The sequence below is a fragment of the Cavia porcellus genome, unplaced genomic scaffold, assembly GCF_034190915.1.
Source record: "Cavia porcellus strain 051 isolate PalLab524CR breed Dunkin Hartley unplaced genomic scaffold, mCavPor4.1 scaffold_12, whole genome shotgun sequence".
Lineage (NCBI taxonomy): Eukaryota > Metazoa > Chordata > Mammalia > Rodentia > Caviidae > Cavia > Cavia porcellus.
The window spans coordinates 17,003,458-17,023,796 of record NW_026947495.1 but is presented as its reverse complement, the minus strand read 5'-3'; the positions used below and the strand labels follow the sequence as shown (position 1 = coordinate 17,023,796).

The 20,339-nt window shown below is 42.8% G+C and overlaps 1 protein-coding gene across 1 annotated transcript in view; it reads right to left on the bottom strand.

Annotated features, from left to right (window-relative positions):
* Sctr (secretin receptor) overlaps window positions 1–20,339 on the bottom strand; it is a 65,336-nt gene that overhangs the window by 44,535 nt on the left and 462 nt on the right. The window contains exon 2 of the mRNA XM_003478611.4: window positions 3,393–3,513. Coding sequence (XP_003478659.1) covers window positions 3,393–3,513 — 121 coding nt within the window. The remainder of the gene's footprint in view (window positions 1–3,392; window positions 3,514–20,339) is intronic.

Below are 20,339 nucleotides of genomic sequence, written 5' to 3'. Positions count from 1 at the left end.
GAGCAAGCAGGTTGGGGAAATCAGGAGGCTCTCAACACTCCCAAGGGCGCTGAGGCCAGTGTTTGGCTTTCCAGAGCCAGCAGCCGCAAGTGGAAGCGAAGGGTCAAACTGAAGGAGATGGAGATCCTGTCCCTCCCACTGTGTACGAGCGAACTGGCTGGACGCACATTGGTGCTATCCACATGGTTGGGCCTTTGCTGCCCTCACCTGATTTTCTCCCTACTCCAGCAGCTCCCAGTGACAAGTACTCAGTACAAGTACCCATGGTGCTGAGGCTCCCCTGGGGCCCTCCTCTTCCCCCTCATTTCCTCCTTGTGCAGCCCCCGCCTCACTGGCTGTCTGCTCTTGTACACAAGTTCACCCCCAGCCCTGGTTTCTGTGCTTGGCTCTCAACTCTGTACATCTGAAACTCAATTCCTCCTCTCCAGTTTCCTCAGCTTCCTTCGTTTTTCTCTCCAAATGCTCAAGGCCAACATCTGGGGCATCCCAGGTTCTCTCTGCCTCCCCCCGTCCCCCTGCACCACACACCTGGGATTCAATTCATGATCAAGTCTGGTCAGTGTTACCGCCGAAGTGGCTCTTACCATGCCGCCCCACCCTTCAGAGCAGCCCATATTACTTGGTCCTAATCCATTCTGTGTCTTCCAACCTTGCTGTCCACAGCTGACCCTGCACACCTCATCCAGTAGCTTTGTCCAGCTATGGGAGCCCACTCATCTCCCAGCATGGCAGGCTGGGATTCCAGGAATGAATGCTGCTTCCTGCCTCTGACTTCTGGGGAGCAGGGGACCAGTTAGTTCTGGCACCTTTGCTCTCACATTGCTCCACCTGTCTCCTCAGTGCTGCAGTGGGATGACGACCACTGGCTCAGAGTGATAACTCAGTGTCTGCCAGCTTCCTTCCCGGTCTGGTGTTGGTTACCACAGCCCTGCTCATCACTGGCTCCTGGCAACCTAAAGACACCCCATCTAGTCATAGTGATCAATATATCTTGGCCAGGCCACCAGCATCCTAATGGGCATCTCTGAACCAGCTGGCATCCTTCTCTAGCCTGTCATCCATGCTGCAGCAAGGATGGTAGTTCACCACGGACTTGCCTCAAAGACTTTCACCACTCGCCTTGAAGACTTTCCAAGGCTTTCCGTCACTCAACTATCAGGATAAAACTCTTCCACACAGCTGGTGAGCTCCTGTGTGCTGTGGCCCTGCTGCTCCCTTGCACCTCTGTGCCAGGACATGACCAGACATGCTCAGGGCTTGGGCTCAAACGCATCACCCCAGCAAAGCCCTTGTAGAGGCCTGGACCAGTTGAGAGCCCTGGTTCTACAGGCAGGCAGAGCGGCACTGTCGTCAGCTCATTGTTATTTTACATAGATTTGTGATTAATTGACTCAGCTCTCCATACAGAATTGAGATGGCTGTGGCATGGACTGCCTGTTGGCCATCCTTCTCTTTTGTGTCACTGGCAGAATCTAGGTTGTTCAAGACAGCCACATGCACAGCTAGAAGTCTGGATTGTCAGCTTCTCTTGCAGCCAGGGCTAGCTGTGCAAGGTAAGCAGAAGCCTCCCAGAGAAGTTTGGCCTAGAAGCACGAAGGAGGATCCCCTTCTCTTTCCCTCCTAGAAGAGCAGCTGCCATTGTACCAGGACAGAAGCCACATGTGAAGTCAGAAGACCGAGGGTTCCAGCAGCTCTCACCTTTCAGTAATAGTAACAAAGAATGCCTATTTGGTGACTACTCACTGAACTCCTGCCTCGTGGGACGAAACGCATTCCTCAGGACTGAGAGGGGTCTGTGGGCTGCTTTCTCACTATCACATCCTCACTGGATACCGGAAGTGTTCACAAATCATTCTGAATGAGTGCCTTTCATTTCATACCAGTCTCTATTAGATGTGGAAATTGAAGCCCAGGGACATTAAATAACTTTGTTTAAGATCAGTCACTTAAAAGCCTGGGTTTTTTTTTAATTGAAATAAAACCATATAATATAAATTAAACATTAACCATTTAAAGTGCACAGTTCAGTATCATTTGGCACAATTACAATGCTGTATTACCCAGCCATCACCTCTCTCTAGGTCTAAGATGTTTGTATAGCCCCTCAAAAGAAACCCTGTGCATATCAAACAGTCTCTCCCTGTTCTCCCTCACCTCACCTTATGTCACCACTAATGCAATTTACATCTTCCATCTTTATAGGTTTGATCATTTCCCATTTGACCATGCACATTTCACATGTATATGGAATCATATGATGTGTAAATCTTTGTAGCTGGCTTATTTCATTAGCACTATGTTTTCAAGGTTCATTCACACTGCTGCAACTATTAGTTCTTTCTCTCTCCCTCCCTCTCTCTTCCTATCTTCTTCCCTCCATTCCTCCCTCCTCCCTCTTTCTCATGCTGGGACCTCAAGCAGGCTAAGCAAGCATTCCACTACTGACCTACCCTCCAAGCCCCTTTCATTCTTTTTGGGGGAGGGAGGTTGAGAGAGGGTCTTGCTATGTAGTTCATAGGCTTCCTATGAACTCTCTATGTAGCTCAGGCTGGCCTTGAACTCATAGATCCTCCTATCTCAGCCTCCTGAGTGCAGGGATTACAGGTGTGGACCACCAAACCCAGCTTCATTCCTTTTCAAAATTGAATAATATTCCATTGTATAGGTGTGTCACATTGTTTATCCATTCATCAATTGATGAGTATTTGGGTTATCTCCTCTCTTGGGTATATAAGTAATGCTACTTTAAACACTCAATTACAAATGTTTGTTTGAATACCACAATAAATCCTTTTCTTAATACCACATCCTTAGATGATAAAGAGTAAGAAGAGAAGTTAAGAGGAAGGAAGCGGAAAAATTAATATTTAAATATAGAACTAATAGTAAAGTATTGATTAATATTAAAATTAGCAATATTTGCAAAGAACTTGTTATACATATACAATATTACACACTTTACCTCATCCAGAAGTGGACATTATCAACTTCATTTTACAGAAAACTGAGGCTCAGAGGGTTAAATGATTTAACCTCTGGTCACATGGCCAGAGAGTGTCAGAAGCATGGGACACCAAGTTTCTCTGGCCTCAACTGCATTGCCTCCTTCCTCACTCATTAAATGGGCAGTGGAGGTGACAATGAGAAGCAAACCACCTTCCATAGCAGGTCCCACCTTGATGAAGCCTGGATGCAGGAGCTAATGTGTGGCATATGGCTCTCCCCATATGCCACACAGCCGAGGAGAGGAGATGTCAGCTTCCGGGTTGTGCAGAGACTCGTTACCAGACCCCTGCTGGCTGAGTGAGCAACGCTAGACCAGCCCTACATCCCATCCTGGCCCAGAGGAACTGGACACAAGTACGTACGTATCAGCTGAGAGAATCTCATACCTGGTGCTAGTGGCTCCAGACCCAGACCACCTTTCCCATCCCTGGAGAGCTCCTGCAGGCATTGGTCCTGCTCCTCACGCAGCACACGCAGCACATCACACAGTCGGGTCAGGGCTCCAACCTGCAAGTACAAGACCAAGGACACTCATCACTGCTGCCAAATGATCCTTCAACACATAGACTTTCCATGAGCAACAATGCGGCTGGGTCACGGCCATTCAAGATGAGCACAGCAAAGCCCACAAGGAGCTCCTTGTGGAGCAGGAAGGCAGAAGCAATGACTCTTAGGAGAGAAATCAGTACACAGCCAGGGTAGCCACAATGCTCTAATGATCGATAGCCTGTCCACTCCTAAATTAATGGAAGATTCTAAGTCCAACAAGCTGTGTTCTCTCTGTATACCTTGCTACTAGTTTATAAGACTAATTACTTTATTGCCGTGTGAATTTATGTTTTTGAAATCATACTTTTGATTTAGACAGGTCTTTGGAACCTACAGTTAGCTATCTCCTTGCCTCATGGAAGAGCAGGCATCCAGCAGACAAATGTGAGTACAGCAGGAAATGAACTTCAGGGAGGAGGGACAGGCACGCAGTTCAGGCTCCCTGGCTCTTCCAAAGGCCACTTCCATAGCTTCGCTCCATTAGCTCACTGGTGCCGGACACACGATGCATATGCTGGATGAGTAAGTGAATGTCCCATTTTACAGACGAATGAATGAGGCTCTTACTCTCCTTACAAAGTACAAACGTGTAATTTTAATATCACAGAGTCCTCTTACATTAACTTAGTTCTTGGAATACTCCTAAAAACAGACAGAAGAAAACTGTCTCCTGATTCATGGTGGCTACAGGATATGACCAGAGTCATAAAGCAAGGCTCTGGATTACAGAAAATTATCTTCCAGAGGTCAAGGACTAAGTCTGAACCCCATTATTGGCCCTACACTAATGTTTTGTAGATGGAAATTTCAACATAAGGAGCAGGGGACATGTCCCTAGGGACAAAGACAGACTCTAAAATGCTTTAAATAAACAAAAACCCTGGAAGAAGGACAGCAAATCACCACTACATTCAACAGATTCCAAAGGCAAGCACACGTACTCTTTCAGTTATCTTCTGCTGGATCTTCCTCATCTGCCCGGCTTTCAGTAATGCAAAAGTATCTACCAGCTGTCAGCAGCTGCTCTTCTTCCCCACTCCCTGACTCCAGCTGACCAAGGGTTATGGTCCCCAGTATCACCTCTCCTGGCCCTGAGCCTGCACTAACCCTGCACAGCACGCTTTTGCAAAAAAACCCCACGTTTGTTTAAATTTAGTCATGTCATCTTCTTCTGAAAAACTGTCACAGCTCTCCAAACTCCAATTTCCAGCCTGAATTTCTTGTGACTCCATTTGCTGCAGAACCATTGGCTTCAATCTCTCACATTCAGTGATAAATTTCTTTTTTTAAATTTACTTAAAGAAAAAAACAGATAAAAAGGGTAGAAACAATACAGAATTCAGAAAAATAAACAGTAAGAAATCACCAGCCGATAAGTTACATACTGTCATCTTAGAAATTGTTGCTCGAGTTACAAAATTAAAGCATACAAAGTGATAGTCAAACAATGACACTGCAAACAGTTCTGCTCAACGATCCAACAAGAACTTAGTAATATGGTTATCAGTCCTACACACTTGTTTTTTTTATCTTAAAGAGGGTAAGATTAAACATAGCAAAACAGAACAAAACTGTTTATAGAGAAACAATTTAAAGAAACATAGATTTCAAAGCAAGTCCACTAAGATCTTCACTGTCTATCTTATTGTCTCTGGTTTTCTTCCAAATAGTTGTCCCCATCTTCACACACACTGAATATATACTAGACATTATAGAACTAATCAGATCATTACAGGATGGAAGGCTTTTTAGGTCTTCAAGACTTGATTTTGGGGAAATTAATAATGTCTACCATAATGTTTCTCAGTCTCTTCGTAGTAGCTGTCTTTATCTTTAGGAGCCTGAGGTGTCAGCACTGAGCAGGCCCCCACCACCGGAGCACCCCAAAGTCCCCAGGCAGACAAGTGTGTCTTTGCCACTGCCAGGCCTGCATGACCGGAGCCCCATGGAGCTGCCGCCCCCACCGCCTTCCCAGATCCGGGCGGCATCCCGTAGGGTATGAGGATAAGGGGCGGCACCACGGGCAGGGACCCGACCTGCTGTGATGCATCCCCATCTTCACACTCTCTGCTCCCGCAAGGACCCGAGCCCACCGGGACAGCTCTGAGCAGGCTCCTGCTACCTACCGGAGCCTCCAAGGTCCCAGGGTGGGTGAGTGTGTCTTCGCTGCCACCAGGCCCATGCAACTGGAGCCCCACAGAACCACCGCAGCAAATGGAGCCCAGAGAAGCTGCTCCTGAAAATACCTCTTCAGACAATAATCAAAAATACAGAACCAGAACTTTCCAGTTTCCTGCTGTGATTGACCAGCTTCAGGGAATTGGGTCTGCCTGCCTGTGCCCTGAACTCTAGACGGGGCAGCCTGGGGTGAGTGTCCCCACACCATCACAAGCCCCTGGGAGGGAGTTTAAGATATCTCAGGTAACAGCAATTTGTGGAGGGTATCAAAACACTAGTCAGCACACTTCGGAAAGACCCTAAGCAATACAGAGAGCCAGAGACCCCCTGGACACACCTGTCTGAAAGAAACCAGAAACATGACAAGAGATAGAAATAAAAAAAAAAAAAAAAAAAAAAAAAACCTCCAGCTACTGACCCTGGAAAAATAAGCCCAGGAGAGATAAATACAGAAGAGAAACAGTGCAGTAATCATGCAATATTAGATACAGCTTCAGTGGACATAAAGAAATACCTTCATGACCTCATAGATGAATTCAAAACTGTACTTCTGATCTAAGTGAGACAAGATATAAAAAGATTAATTAAAGAAATGGTAAGTCCCTCCCAAGAGGACACATGTGGAAGAACAGAGGAACTCAGAAAAGGAAAAGAAACCTTTCATGAAGAATATAAACAAAATCTAGAATGTGTGAAACAGATCCAAAGAGACTACCAGGAAACTAAAAACTCCACTGAAAGCTGGCAAAATGCCTTGACAGAAACTAAAGTTAGCCTTTTGAAACTTGAAGAGAGATTTATGGTGCATGATTGCGAAAGAAAAGATCTCTTAAAAAATAACAAGAAACCAGGGAGAAACAATACAAAGGCTAGAAGATGACAAGAGGATTTATAACTTAAGAATAAAAAATGTGAGCGAAGAAGCAGGAGTAACTACAAATGAACTACAAAGAATATTCATAGATACGGGGCTGGAGGTTTAGCTCAGCGGCATAAGCACCTGCCTTGCAAGCAGGCAGTCGTGAGTTTGATCCCTGGTACCGATAAAAATGAAAAAGACCAAAAAAAAAAAAAAGAAGAATATTCATAGATATAATTAAGGAAAACTTCCCAAGCATAGGAAAAATAAATGATATTCAGATAAAAGAGACATACAGAGCTCCAGCCACCTACAACCAAAACAGATCTACACCCAGACATATAATAATCAAGATTCCAGAAATCCACCACAAGAACAGAATATTAAAAGCAGCCAGAGAAAAGACGCAGATTACCTACAATGGAAAAATTATAAAAATAATGACAGACTTATCAACACAAACTCTCAAATTGAGAAGAGCCTGGGGGGAAATAGTCCAATCCCTGAAAGAAAATAATTTGCAACCAAGACTGATGAACCCATAAAAACTCTCTCTCAAAATTAATGGAGAAATAAGATATTTCCAAGACAAGGAGGAACTGTGGGAGTTCAGGGCCACCAACCCAACCCTACAAAAAGTACTGAAGGACATTCCAGAGAGAGAGAGGAAAAAACACCAGGATTCCAGCAACAGTGACAGAGAGGCCTCAGTGAACAGGGCAGACAGTAGAATGAAGGAGTAAAGTGGACAAATAATAACAGAAGAATAAAATGGCAGAAATGAGGCAGAGACGGTAAGCTACAATCTTTAATATAGATAGTCCTGAAACACTAACAAAAAAAGAAACACAAGCAGAGTAGACTAGGCGGCAGAATCCATCGAGATGCTCTGAATAGGAGATATACTCAACCTGAAAGAGGGTTAATAAACTGAGAGTCAAAGATGAGAAAACAATGCTATATGTGACAGGAAACCTGAGAGAAATGGGATAACTCGTCCAGCAGCCACAGACAGACTGGAAAGCTATGACACTTTTGGGCAGTGTAGAACTATACAGCTAGAAGGAAGGACAACCTTGTGACTTTAGTAAGTAAAAGAGTACAGCTCAAGATCAAGCTCAGGGGCAAAAAGGTTTAGCAACACTCAGATAGATAACAGGTTGGCCCCTAATCTAAAAACTAGAAGAGCTAGTGGGACCCAAATTATACAAATAGACAAATTTCTTAAGTAAGCACTTCTTGTCCACATAGCCTGTCTGTAGTGCACTGACAACACAGCTGTCAGAAATTTTATCCCATGAATTCTTCACCACATCATAATCTACTGCAGGCTAGACATCGCAAAGTTTCTGTTAAATCAAGTGTTAAGTGAAGGATTGCAAGACAAGAGTGGCAACAAAAATGATGACAGTTAAGAATGGAGGTTCACAGAAAAGCAACAAAAAATTGCAAACACCAAAATCCAGACAATGTTTCTTTATTTCACATGAGTGCATTGAGTGTATCAATTACAATATGTGACATTGAGTTATGAATATTCATATTAGACACAATCATGTCCATTTGTTATCAAGTGCACACATTATTCATGTGTTTCGCTTGTAACGGTCTTTGACAGTAAGTTTTGAGTCCATCTGTTTACATAGGCATTTATCGCTCATCCAAAAGCAATGCTTTGGTATTTACAGATACTTAATTATGATTTGTAACATTCTTTATTATAAGTACTAATGTCAATAATATTATTTATTTGTTTTTAACTACATATTAATATTATTATTTTATAACCCAATGCATCTCTTGTGCTGTAATGGATGCACTAAATGTGTCTGGTTGGCTGATGATCTTAACTGGGGCTTAGTTTGGGGGTAGGGCTTATATAATACACATCCTGAAAAATCATGCTCAGGCTTATTTGTGTTACCTCTTCTTTTCAGGGAAATATGGTAGCAGGTTGAGTAGATGTCTGGCTTCCCCACTGAGCTTTATTTGACACTATGGGGGGATGGTGCTTCTACTTGCTGATGGTGGGTTACCATCTCCCCACAGGATCTCAACTAACAGTGCAATGGAGGTGGCTTCATTCCCACTCAGCGGTGGCAAAGTCTTGCTACTTTCGGAGTGGCATCATCCCCAGTACCTCCAGGGCTGGGCGCATGTTACAGCCTGGGAAAGATGAAATGCCTGACTTCCCTCTTGGCCTTTTCTGGGGAGGCAGAAGTGAAGCCATGGGCTTCTCTCTGGGGTTCAGTTGGAATGCGATTTTTATTGTTTAATTGCCCCTTCTCAGGCCTTGGCCAGAGAGACCAGTCTTTTGTTGGAGCTTTTGAATCTGTACCTAATGGCATTTTCTTATTGCCAACTTCCTGAGTTCCAGTGCTATGATGTAGGAGGTGAAACTCACCACCATGTCACTCCTCTGGCCACCCTGCCTTTTTCTTTCTCTTGTGACAATGTTCCAGAAGTAAGATGACAAGACTGTATTTAAACAAACATAGATTTTAGTACATGAATAAATGAATAAATATAGATTGCTGTACATGCTGCACATGGAAAATAAGACATCCCCAGCAAATGAGCCCTACTGCATCTTCTGGAGCAAAAATTAATATTACTGGTCTTATTTTTAGAGAAATACAGTGGTAGTAAAGAGGTATCATCAATTCATCACCTTCACTTGTCAGAAAAATGCAAATAAAACAGATGCTTTAAAAGAAGCAAAGTCTCATAATGTAATATGGAAACATTCAATTTTCAACCAAAAACCACTTGTCATATCAAGAACCAAGGATATCTCAAATTGAATAGGAAAAGACAATCACAAAAAAAAAAAAAAAAAGGCAGAGCGGGGCAGGGCAGGGAGAGGAAGACAGAGAGACAGAGACAGACACAGGAAGACAGAGGAGGGAGGAAGAAAGAGAGAAAGTCTCAACCAAACATATGAAAAGAAAAATTAGAGATCAAAGAATAATTTTACGGTTGGAAAATAACCAAATTTAAAAGCTCGGTCGATGGACTCAACAGCTGAATGGTAATGGCAGAGAAGGCAGAGATAGAGAAAAGAATCAATGAGTTGGAAAACAGAACAATAGAAATTACTCAGTTTATAATCAACAGGAAAAGATAAACTGAATATAAAAATGGTGATGGAGGGGACAGAGAAAAGGGTCAGCAAACTAGAAAACAGTGTAGAAATTACTTGATCTATAAACAATGGGGGAAAATAAACTGAATATAACAATAGGAATAAGTGAAGACCATTTTTAAAAATATATTGTTAACTTCTTAGGAATTTCAAAAGAGAGAGAGATTAGAGCTGAAAACTGTTTAAAGAAATAAAGGCTAAAAATAAAGGCTAAAAAAATTGACAAGACACGTGTAAGTTAAACAGGTTGTACAAACTCCAAGGAGGTTAAATCTAACAAAATCCAAACCAAAGCACATCATAATAATTTCACTGAAAATTGAAGACCAAGAAAAAAGTATGGAAGGCAAATAGAAAAACTGTATCTTCCCTATAAGGGAAAAAAACATTTAAAATGACAATTGATTTTCCATTGGGCTATGGAGCCCAGAAGAAAGTGGCACAATATTTTTCAGGTGCCAGAATAAAAGAACTGTAGTTCTGAATCTTACGTCCAATAAAAATGGCCTCCAAGAATGAAGCAAAAATAAGACATTGTCAGACAGGAAAATCTAAAACAACTGGTACCAGCAGATATGCCCTAAAACAAATGGCTAGTGGAAATTCTCTAAACAGAAAGGAAAAGGTAAAAGAAGGATACTGGTTATATCAGGAAGGAAGAAAGAAAACCTGAATACTTGAGATCAGTTAACATAGAAAAATTTATTTTGGGTTAAAGTTTTGAAAATTTTAGCCTATGACCAATGGGCTTTCATTGCTTTGGACCTGTGGCAGTCTATCATCATAGCAGTATAAACTGGAGCAACCCATTCACCTCAGGACTGGGAAAGAAAGAAAAAGGCTGGTCTGGGGAATGCCATGGCACCCTTCAAGGGTATGCTCCCAATGACCTGAAGGCCTCCCACTAGATCTCACTTAAAGTTTCTACAAAGCGAATGAATAAGACTTTAAACACACTGGATTAGAAGGAACATTCCCAATACATTTATAATTGACTACAATACATTTAAAATTGAATTTTAAAAATACCTAGGTATAAACCCATTACACATACATAGAACTTTTATGCCCAAAACTAGGTCATACTGATGAAAACCTCAAAGATCTAAATTCAGCTGTTCATTTACTTATAAGCGGTTCCATTCCATGATAAGCTTGTTATAAATTAAAAATTATCTTAAATCAATAATGTATTTAAAGGGCATACCTTCCTGCACATCAGAGCTCAGCCATACAATACACTGTAGGGTGTCACTTGTCTTGCCTTGTGATCATGTGATTGACCAGGAGCTGTGGTTTGCTAACACTGCCCAGCATCACCAGAAAGGACTGGACCACTTATTGCTGGGCTGGAAAACTATCCAAATGCAAAATATGGTACTCACTGCTCATGGATTTTACTGCCATTGTAAAGTCAGAAATGCTAAGTCAACCCATCTTGAATTGAGGTTCTCAGTAATTTCAGCCAGAATTGCTGTCTCACATGGTAATACTGTATTTATTTATTTTATTTTAGGCACCACCAAACTATTTTTCATAGCGGCTACACCATTTTACATTCCCACCAGCCATCCACAAGGGTTCCAATTCCTCCACGCCCTTGCTGACACCTCTTTTACTGTTATTTTATAATGGCCAATGTAGTAGCCATAAAAAGGGTCATCCCATTTATTATAACTCATGATCCTTCCACTAAAATGTAATTAGCCGAGATCATTTTGTGTGGTGGTGTTATGTCAAGTAAAGAAATGAATGGTGTCCACCAAAGGCTGTGTGACAGAGCAATATTTTGCTAAAAGGCTTGAGTCCATGGCGTGCAGATGGTGGCCAGTGGAGAAGGAAGAAAAGTCATTACAGTTGTTGGAAATGGCTGGGAAGAATGGAAGAGCCACCTGGAAAGCAGGCTGGTGGGAGAACATGAAAGGATCTAAATTAACTGTAAGAAGGGGAGGAGGGACCAATATTTTCAATATGTGCAGGTATATTTATATACATTTAGTATGCTTACTAGCTTTAAAATTATTAAGCATAAGTTTACTTGAAAAACACATGAGAAAGAGATAAACGAAGATGAAAAATTGCTAAACAAAATAAGGGGCCTTCATTCCCAAAGATATCTTTGAAGTTAAATAGTTTGAAACTTTCTAAGTTTGCTTTTTCTTTCACTTGTACTAATAAAATATAAAGTGCACTATTTAACAGTTTAAAACAAAAAACAGCAGTTCTCTTCCCTAATTTCTACATGCTTACTAGGTGCCATTATTTTCGGCTCTTTGTTTTAATTTTCATTCCCATATTTTATTATGTTGTTATACTGCTACTTCTTGGTTTATTGGGACATCCACAACTACAATTACAAATATTTTAAATATTCCTGCATATATTTCTGTCCCCCTAGATAATATATTCGTCTCTTTATTTAATTTTCAGTAAAATAAATGGTGTGTATTGATAATGACTTCTTTGACTATGAAATCTTGTTCACTGCTGAGTCATAAAATGATTATGCGCCTGTTGTACGTTTTATTTTTCCTGAGGTCAGTAATTGCAGTGTTGTTTCATTGCATTAGTCCTGTGTATCTATGGCTAATTTCTCTACGTGGTCCCACAGCTCTGTTACACATATCAACAGTCCTATTTGTTTTTCCTCTGGAGACCACTTTCCAAAGTTGCTCTTCCTGCTCACTTCCCCAGGGGTCTGCTACCCGGCTGTGGCTTGGGTATCATCTCTCCTCTCCTTCCTGGAATCGCTTTCTACATTCCATGCTGTTTTCCTTGGTTTGCTCTCTTGTTCTACAGAAGATCAGAATTTTCTAGTACGTTCTATGAAAACACACGAGTAGAAATTTTTTTTTTCTCAGTGCTGGAGATCCAGCCCAGGGCCTTGCACGAGAGGACAAATGGCCTGCCACTGGACTATACTTCCCAGCCCTGGGAAAACTTTGATTAATTTCATGCTAATAATTTCGGTAGAGAGTACTGGGTTGAAATCATTTTCCTCCCAAATTTTGAAGGCATTTTTCCTTCTCTCCTCCACTTGGTAACAAAATGAACCTAATTCCAAATCTTTTGCATTTGAAATTTTTTTCCTTTAAAATTTTTTAGGATGTTTTTGTTTTTAGTTATTTTGAAATATCTTAGGGAAACTTTTCTTTTTGCTCATTGTTTGGGTACTCAGGGAAGATACTTTTTATTTCTGGAAATTTTAAAAGTGTTTTCTATTTTATTATTTACTCTTTTTATGTTCTTTATCCTCAGGAATTCATGCTAGTTGAATATTGGACAATTTGGGTTGATCCCATATCCTTTTAGTCTTTACTATTCTACCATTTCCTCTTTGTGATCTTTCTTGGAGATTTTCTTGGCATCATCTATGGAGTGCTTTCAATGAATTTTTTGTTTTATGCATTTCACTTCCAAGAAGCCTTTCTCATTCACATATGGATCACTTTCTACGACCTCCTCTTCTTGTTCTGTGGCATCAGAATCCTTTTTTAAAAAAAACACTGCCTTAGTCCATTTCTTTTGTTATTACAGAATACCATAGAATTTGTAAAGAAAGAGATTTGTTTGGCTCACCACTGTGGCAGCCAAGAAGCCCAGGAGCACGTCCCGGTCCCTGGAGAGGGCTTTTGTACTGCATCCTAACACAGAGGACACGAAAACCACCACACACAAGAAAGCAGGTACGTGAGCGCAGAATCTTCTTCTCACCAAACCACTGACCTATCACGGGGGCCCACCGCCATGTCTTCATCTAAGCCTAACTCACTCTAAAGGTCCATCTTCCAAATACCACCAAGGTACAAATTTGACAATCAACTCATGGCAACTATTATATCTGGATATTAATTGTAGTGGTGCATTTTACATTTTTTCCCCTTCTTTGCAGGGTCTCTGAGTCCTCTGAGTGCCTTTTGTGTGGTTTTTTGTTTGTTTTTGTTTCCACATTGGAGCCCTTCCTCGATGTCATATTTCAGCTTGAGGCACTAATGTCATCCTCGGAACCATGTGGGCCAAAGCATCTTGTTGACTGGTGGCCTTTAGTAAACATGATCAGGCTTAAGGAAACTATGGCCACGACCCATGGTGTCTCTCTTCCATGTTGGAGTCTTTCCAGGGTACTGTAGGCCCACTGGACAGTTGCTTCCCTACCCAGTGTCAGCATTTAGGATGCCATTTTTCCCATGCTGGTCCCTCTTTTTCATTCATTTTCCATTTTGCAAAGATTTCTTGAAATTCCTGCTTTATTGTTGCTCTTACCTTTTTTTTTTTTTTAGTACTGGGAATCAAACTCACAACTTTGCACTTGTCAGGCAGGCACTTATGCCGCTGAACTAAATCCCTGGCCCTGTTGCTTTTATCTTGTTCTCATTGTTTTTGTTCTTGTTTTATTCTTTCCTTAATACTTTCAGAGCATTTTCACAGGCAGAATAAACACATATGCCTAATTGCCATCAGATACTCTAAGCATATTTTTAAAAAATTTCTCCCATAGCTAGGTGAGGTGGCAGAAGCCTGTAATCCTAGCACTTGGGAGCAGGGGCAGGAGGATTGCTGTGAGATTAAAGCCAGCCTGGGCTACATAGTGAGTTCAAGGCCAGCCTGGGTTACATAGCAAGACTCTCTCTGTTTTGTTTGATACATTGTGTCAACTTGAGAAGTTTGGAAGTTTAATGGGGAGACTCAGCAGGGAGCCAGGGTCCTTACTTTGTAAACATCATCTTCCTGTGCAAGAGGAGAATACAGATTTTGTAAGTGCTATACCTGCCCTGGAGAGGCAGGTTGCCTGTGTACAATGTAAGGGAGGAGAAGAGGCTTGTTCTCCCCCATTTTCTCTGGTTGTTTTTGCTGGCTGCTGCCTTGAAATGTTACCCTTGTGTCACCACCCTGCCTTGGAGCCAGCTGTTATAAACTAAAGCCTCCACAAACTGTGAGCTAAATAAATGTTTCCCCCTTTCATTTTGGTTGTTAGGTATTTTGTCCCAGCAACAAGAGAAAACTAACCAAAATACAGTAAGCTCAAGACCAGCCTGGGATACATAGCAAAACCCTGTCTCAAAAGGAGGAGGAGGAGGAAGAGGGGGAGAGGCGGGGAGGGGAGAGGGGGAGGGGGAGGGGAATTTCCCCTACAAATATGAGATTCTCAGAAAAAAATCATTAGTGTTTTCTTTATTATTTTATTAGTTTTTATTTGCCAAAGAAAAACATACATATTCTTTCCTGTTTAGCTTCAGAGTTTGAGTCTAAGCCATCATTACATCTGCAGTTTTTATACTGCTAAAATCACATCAAAGTTTGACTTTCTAAATATTTGGCTTTCTGAATGTCAGACTAGGGCTATCCATAGCTTCCAAATTAATATGCTACAGAGAAGTAGGGGGAGAGAAAATAATGAAGAGAAAATAATCACTGTAGAAGAGGAAATATTTAAAAGAGTTATGTTAGGATACTGTGTGGTTTAATTTTGCACACTTAAATCTGAAAAAAAATGTGGGAGAAGATATAATAAGAATTATTAAATTCTTAAGCAAGAAGATACAATATCATTTTGCTGTTCACCCTTTATAAAGCAACTACTTGCTTGCCAACTTGAAACTAGAAACAGACAGTTTGGAGAGAGCAGTGAAGTAATAGTATAGTTTACATTATGAAAAGGAAGAAGAAAGAATTCACTATCATTTAACCAGTTCAAAATACAAAATATCAGCAAACATTTATTGAGCACCTGCTGTATGTCCAGCACTCTGTTCATCATAGAAAACATAAAGAGCCTCTGTCCTTGAAGCTCATGGTCTCCAAGAGACTGCAGAGAAGCCCACACAAGCCAATGGACCACAACAGCCAATGACAGTGCAGTGGGCGAGGCACTGGACACAGGGTCCCCAGGGGCAGGAACACCTTGCTAGGGAAGCGAGGGCTTGAGCCAAGGGCAGAGGGATGGTATGATGGGGGTAGGAAACCACTGTGTAGGAAGAAGGGGCTACATGAATCAGTGGGCCTCCTCAGGGGAAGCCCAGAGGACCTCTAAGGAGATAATTAAGGTTAAACCAGGATCCTGATCCAAAAAGACTCATGTCCTCATAAGAAGAGATGCCAGAAAGTGCTTACCCGGTCTTAGCACGCTCATCGGAAAGGCTGTGTGAGCACAAAGCAGCCTCTGGGAGAGAATCCTCAGTAAAAACCAAATCCTGCTGGACACTGATCTAGACTTCGACCTCCAGGACTGCAAGAAAATCAATCTCTGCAGTCTAAGCTGGTCTGCCTGTGGTGTCTTGTTAGGACAGCCAGCTGATTGAGACAAATGGCACAGAAGATGCAACTTAGACACATTTATCAGAAAAGAATTCGGTCAGAGGAGGTCCATCCAAGGAGAATTGACTGTCAGAAAATGAGAGGCAAATATCCTTGCTGGAACTGCAAAGGCAGATGGGAAGGTCAGGGATTGGAAAAGATAGGTGAGTATCAAGGAGCACCTCGCAAAGCCACAGGCAGGGGAAGTGATGAGAGACGTAGGGAGACGATGGAGAGGCCTCTGGAAACCTCCAGCATCCTGGCAGCCTGTTGGAGTGGGCTACAGGATGGGATAAACCAGGGATTCCTCTTCCCAAATGCCACTTGGAATCATCCACCACGGGTCCCTGGGCTGGTGAGCCCAGCATATTCTTATTTTTCTCCAGGACTCACAGTGCTGAGCAGGTTCCTCTTTGTCATGTACATGAGTGGAGAGGATCCAAGTGCTGTGGGTTTACCTCTGGTTGCAGTTTCCTGGAGTCTCAGTGAAGGTCTATGGTGAGAACCATCAGGCTCCAAACAACCAAACTGGGGGCCACTGTGGGGGGGCCACTTGGCAGTGGAGCTCTAATCCTGGGTGGGAATTGGGCCTTCAGGAGGCAGTGCCAGGAAAAGGCTGAGGCTTCCCTGGGCATGCTAGGAAATTTCAGGCCTCAGATCCTTAATGAAGATAACAGGTACAGGGTGGAGGGAGGGGCGCTCTGAGAGAACTCCAGAGGATGATGTCAAAGCCAAGAGAAAGATGCTCCAAGTGACGCTTCATCCTGTTTAAAACTGTCACTCCCAAGCTCATCTCTGGCCTGCTCACTAACAGCTGCATATAGTTCGTATTTGTTTTGTGTTTCTTAAAGTGATGAAATGAAGTAAAAATTAATGCCATTTTGAGGTTTGGGACAGAATTTTAGGATGGTCCCTTGGGAACAAGTAATGACAACAAACTTCTGCGGGAGCAGAGGGGACTGCCAGGTCAGAGGGTCGCTTCCACTCCGTCCTGTCTAACCAGGTGACCTTCCACAAGCACCTTCACCTCTCTCAGAGCCTCTGTGTATTCTTCTGCACAACGCAGATAATGAATGTCATTTTGAAAATTAAATCAGATAGTCTGGGAAGGACTTGGCTGTGTCTGCTGTGAAACAGGAGATCACTAAGGAGTCATCATCATCAACACCATCCCCACCACCATCGTCACCACCAATCACTTATGAACTTATTTTAATTTACAAATACTTCTTCAGAAAATAATGAAGTAATTTTTCATATACATAAAGAAAATGTCCAATAAAAGAGAACTTGCTCCCCAGGTGACTTGCAGGACTTCCTAAAATGCTGCTCACCAGGTTGTCACTGGACAAGTCAGCCGCAGGACCCATATGCACCGTGGAAGGGTGAGAGCCACCCTGTACCACAGGTTTCTATGTGCCAGACCCCATACTTGGAAATTTCATGTTTCTCAGCCATCAGCCAGTAGGGAGGGGCAGGCATAGGTACAGAAAAGATGGAAGGGAGGAAAGAAAAGACCAAAAAACCTATTCCTTGCAGAAGCCTGCTTGCTTGCTTTTTCTTTTTCTTTTTCTTTTTTTTTTTTTTTAATACCGGGATCAAACTCACAGCCTCACGCTTGCCAGGCGGGTGTGTGTGCCACTGAGATAAATCCCTGGACAGAAGTTTTCTTGCATGGTTTAGAAACAGTTTTTATCAGATATACCTATTTGTGTCCTTTCACTCAGATCCCCTGTCACCAACTCCACTGCCCTGAATTCAGCATACAGAGAACTCTACTGTCAGGTTGGTTCCTATGTCTCCCATGGAACAGAGGCATCCAGGGACAATCTCCTCCTCAACATTTGGCAATGTTTTCTGTTGTCACAACTTTGGAAAGACATACCTGCTTCTCGTGGATAGATACCAGAGATGTTGCTAGATGTTGTAGGATGCACAGGACAGGGCCCCTTACAAACAATTGAGGCCCATTATTTATTACAGTTCGGATCTTAATTATCCCCCACAAGCCCATATATTGAAGACTTAGTCTGTGACAGCCTATGACACTATTTCAAGGTGGTAGAACCTTCAGTAAGTGAGGCTTAGTGGGAGGAAATGAGAAGTATACCCTTGAGGGGGATGTGGGGACTCCAGCCCCTTCCACCCTCACCCTGCTTCCCGGATGCTGTGAGGTGAGCAGGTTTCTTGCACGGTATGTTCCCATTGTGATGTCCTTGCCATCACAGGCCCAAAAGCAACCAACCAGGACATGAGACCTGTGAAACCAGGAGCAAAATAAGCCTTTCCTCCTTTAAATTATTTATCTGAGTATTTTGTCTTGATGACTAACACAATATCAAAGTTAATAAAACAGCCCCAACCACTCACTTAACTCATTAAGGTTATCGAGTTGGCAGTTTGCCCAGTGCAATGGATTTAAAAGCCCTACCTTGAGGGATTCTTTTTCCATTGCCTAACAAGTTTATCTATAATTTAAAAGGCTATGATCACTTTCAAGATAGGATTCTTCACTACTTGTTGCTATATGAAGCTGCCACTGTTAGGACCCTCTCCTCTGGGGCCTTTATCCTTTCACTTATTTATCATCCCCTCAGCATGCACCACTGAACTCCCTTTTATAGGTTCCAGGGGTAAAGGATGAACCAGATGAAGTCAGTGCTCAAGTCCAAAGTATACATGTTACAGGGGTAAAAGGGGACAAATATGTTAGCAAATAATTGCAATAATAAACCAGGTAAAAGTTCCCACAAGATACTCAGGGGTACAGAACTAGACAGAGGTGTTCAGTGCTTCCTACAGGAGACCTTTGAAAATTGTCCCTTTTGGCCACTGCCGCTGGCAAAGGACCCTGTGACACTGGCCTGGGATGGGGAGGAATAAACAATTTAGACCCAGTGACCCCTGTTGAGACGACGCCATGATCTCCCTCAAGGGAAGACCCAAATGAATGAAGTTACCTTTAGTATCCTCGAACTTTGAAATAAAATGTCTGACCATCCAGAATCAAACCAAAGAAGAGCACATATCAAAGGCTCAGAAATACTCCAAACAAAGTAGGGCAAGTCCACTCAAACTTATTAAAGGACTTTTCTGCTGAGAAATATCAGAATAAGCCATCCAACAACTAGGAGACCACAGCCAATACTTAGGAAACCCTGTAATGCAGGCCCTGGGTGTACGGAAAGACATGCAAACAAGGTCTGGAGGGTTAGTTTGCTCAGCTGTAAAATGAGGGAATCCAGAGTATAAGGAAGCACTTTTTCCAGGGTACACTCAAGATCTGAACCAAGCAAAGCCGCTCATTTCCCACTTTGTTTATTGCTGAGATGATTTAGGGGAGGGTAGAATCTCCCTGAAATTTACAACAAAACGAAACATAAAAAGAGACTGAACCTCAGTCTGACAGCCAAGCTGTAACAACCTCAAGGGTTCTGCAAATACTCAGGAGGGTGGGAGGCTCCAAAGGAAGCAGCTAGAATCCAGCCCACCTCCAGGCGCCCAAGCACCCCTCCAGACTGCATTTGGCTCTGAACTGTCCCAGGGTCCAGGGTGGCTTTTCCCCAAACTTGGCGTTCACATTAATGAGTAGGTATTGTTCTAGAACCTTCCAGGACCAGCACTTCCACTGAACAAAAGAGGCTGTTACGTTACTTGAGAATTGGGAATGAGCCCCGGATCACACTCTTCCAAACTACAGATGCCTGACCGGCTTGGAGCGGTAGAAAGAGTGCATCTCCTGAGGGCCAGTGCTCTCTGCTCCAGGAGCAAGTGTTCCTTACGATCAAACAGGAGCAGACTGGAGGAGGCCCAAGGTGATGGACACCTGGAAAGACTTGCCCAGGACGAAGAATGAAGACAAATTGGTTGGGTTAGTGGTTCTGGAATCTGCTCCCACATCTCTGTTTCATTTCCCCATTAACTCTATCTTACCCTGCAACCTGGAGCCCCCAGAATTCCCAGGAGTTTCTATGGGAAAGACCCACCCACCCTCCCACTTTCTCTCTTCTTCTCTAGCCCTCTCTTAGGACCTGGTTTGTGGGGACCTAGCTGCTGCTCCCTGGAGCTGGCAGACAGGGGACGTTACACTGTCCCGTCACAGACCAGGAAGCTCGGCCAGAGCATTCTCAGATTTTCCCATCTGCAGCCCCGCATGTGAAATGTCAAGGGTATGGGTTGCAAGCCTTTTTCTGACTAGAAGCAAAACACACACACACACACACACACACACACACACACACACACACACACACCAGTAGTAGTCCTGGCTTTTCTGTCTGTATAGCGAGGATAGTAGTCTCAAACAGC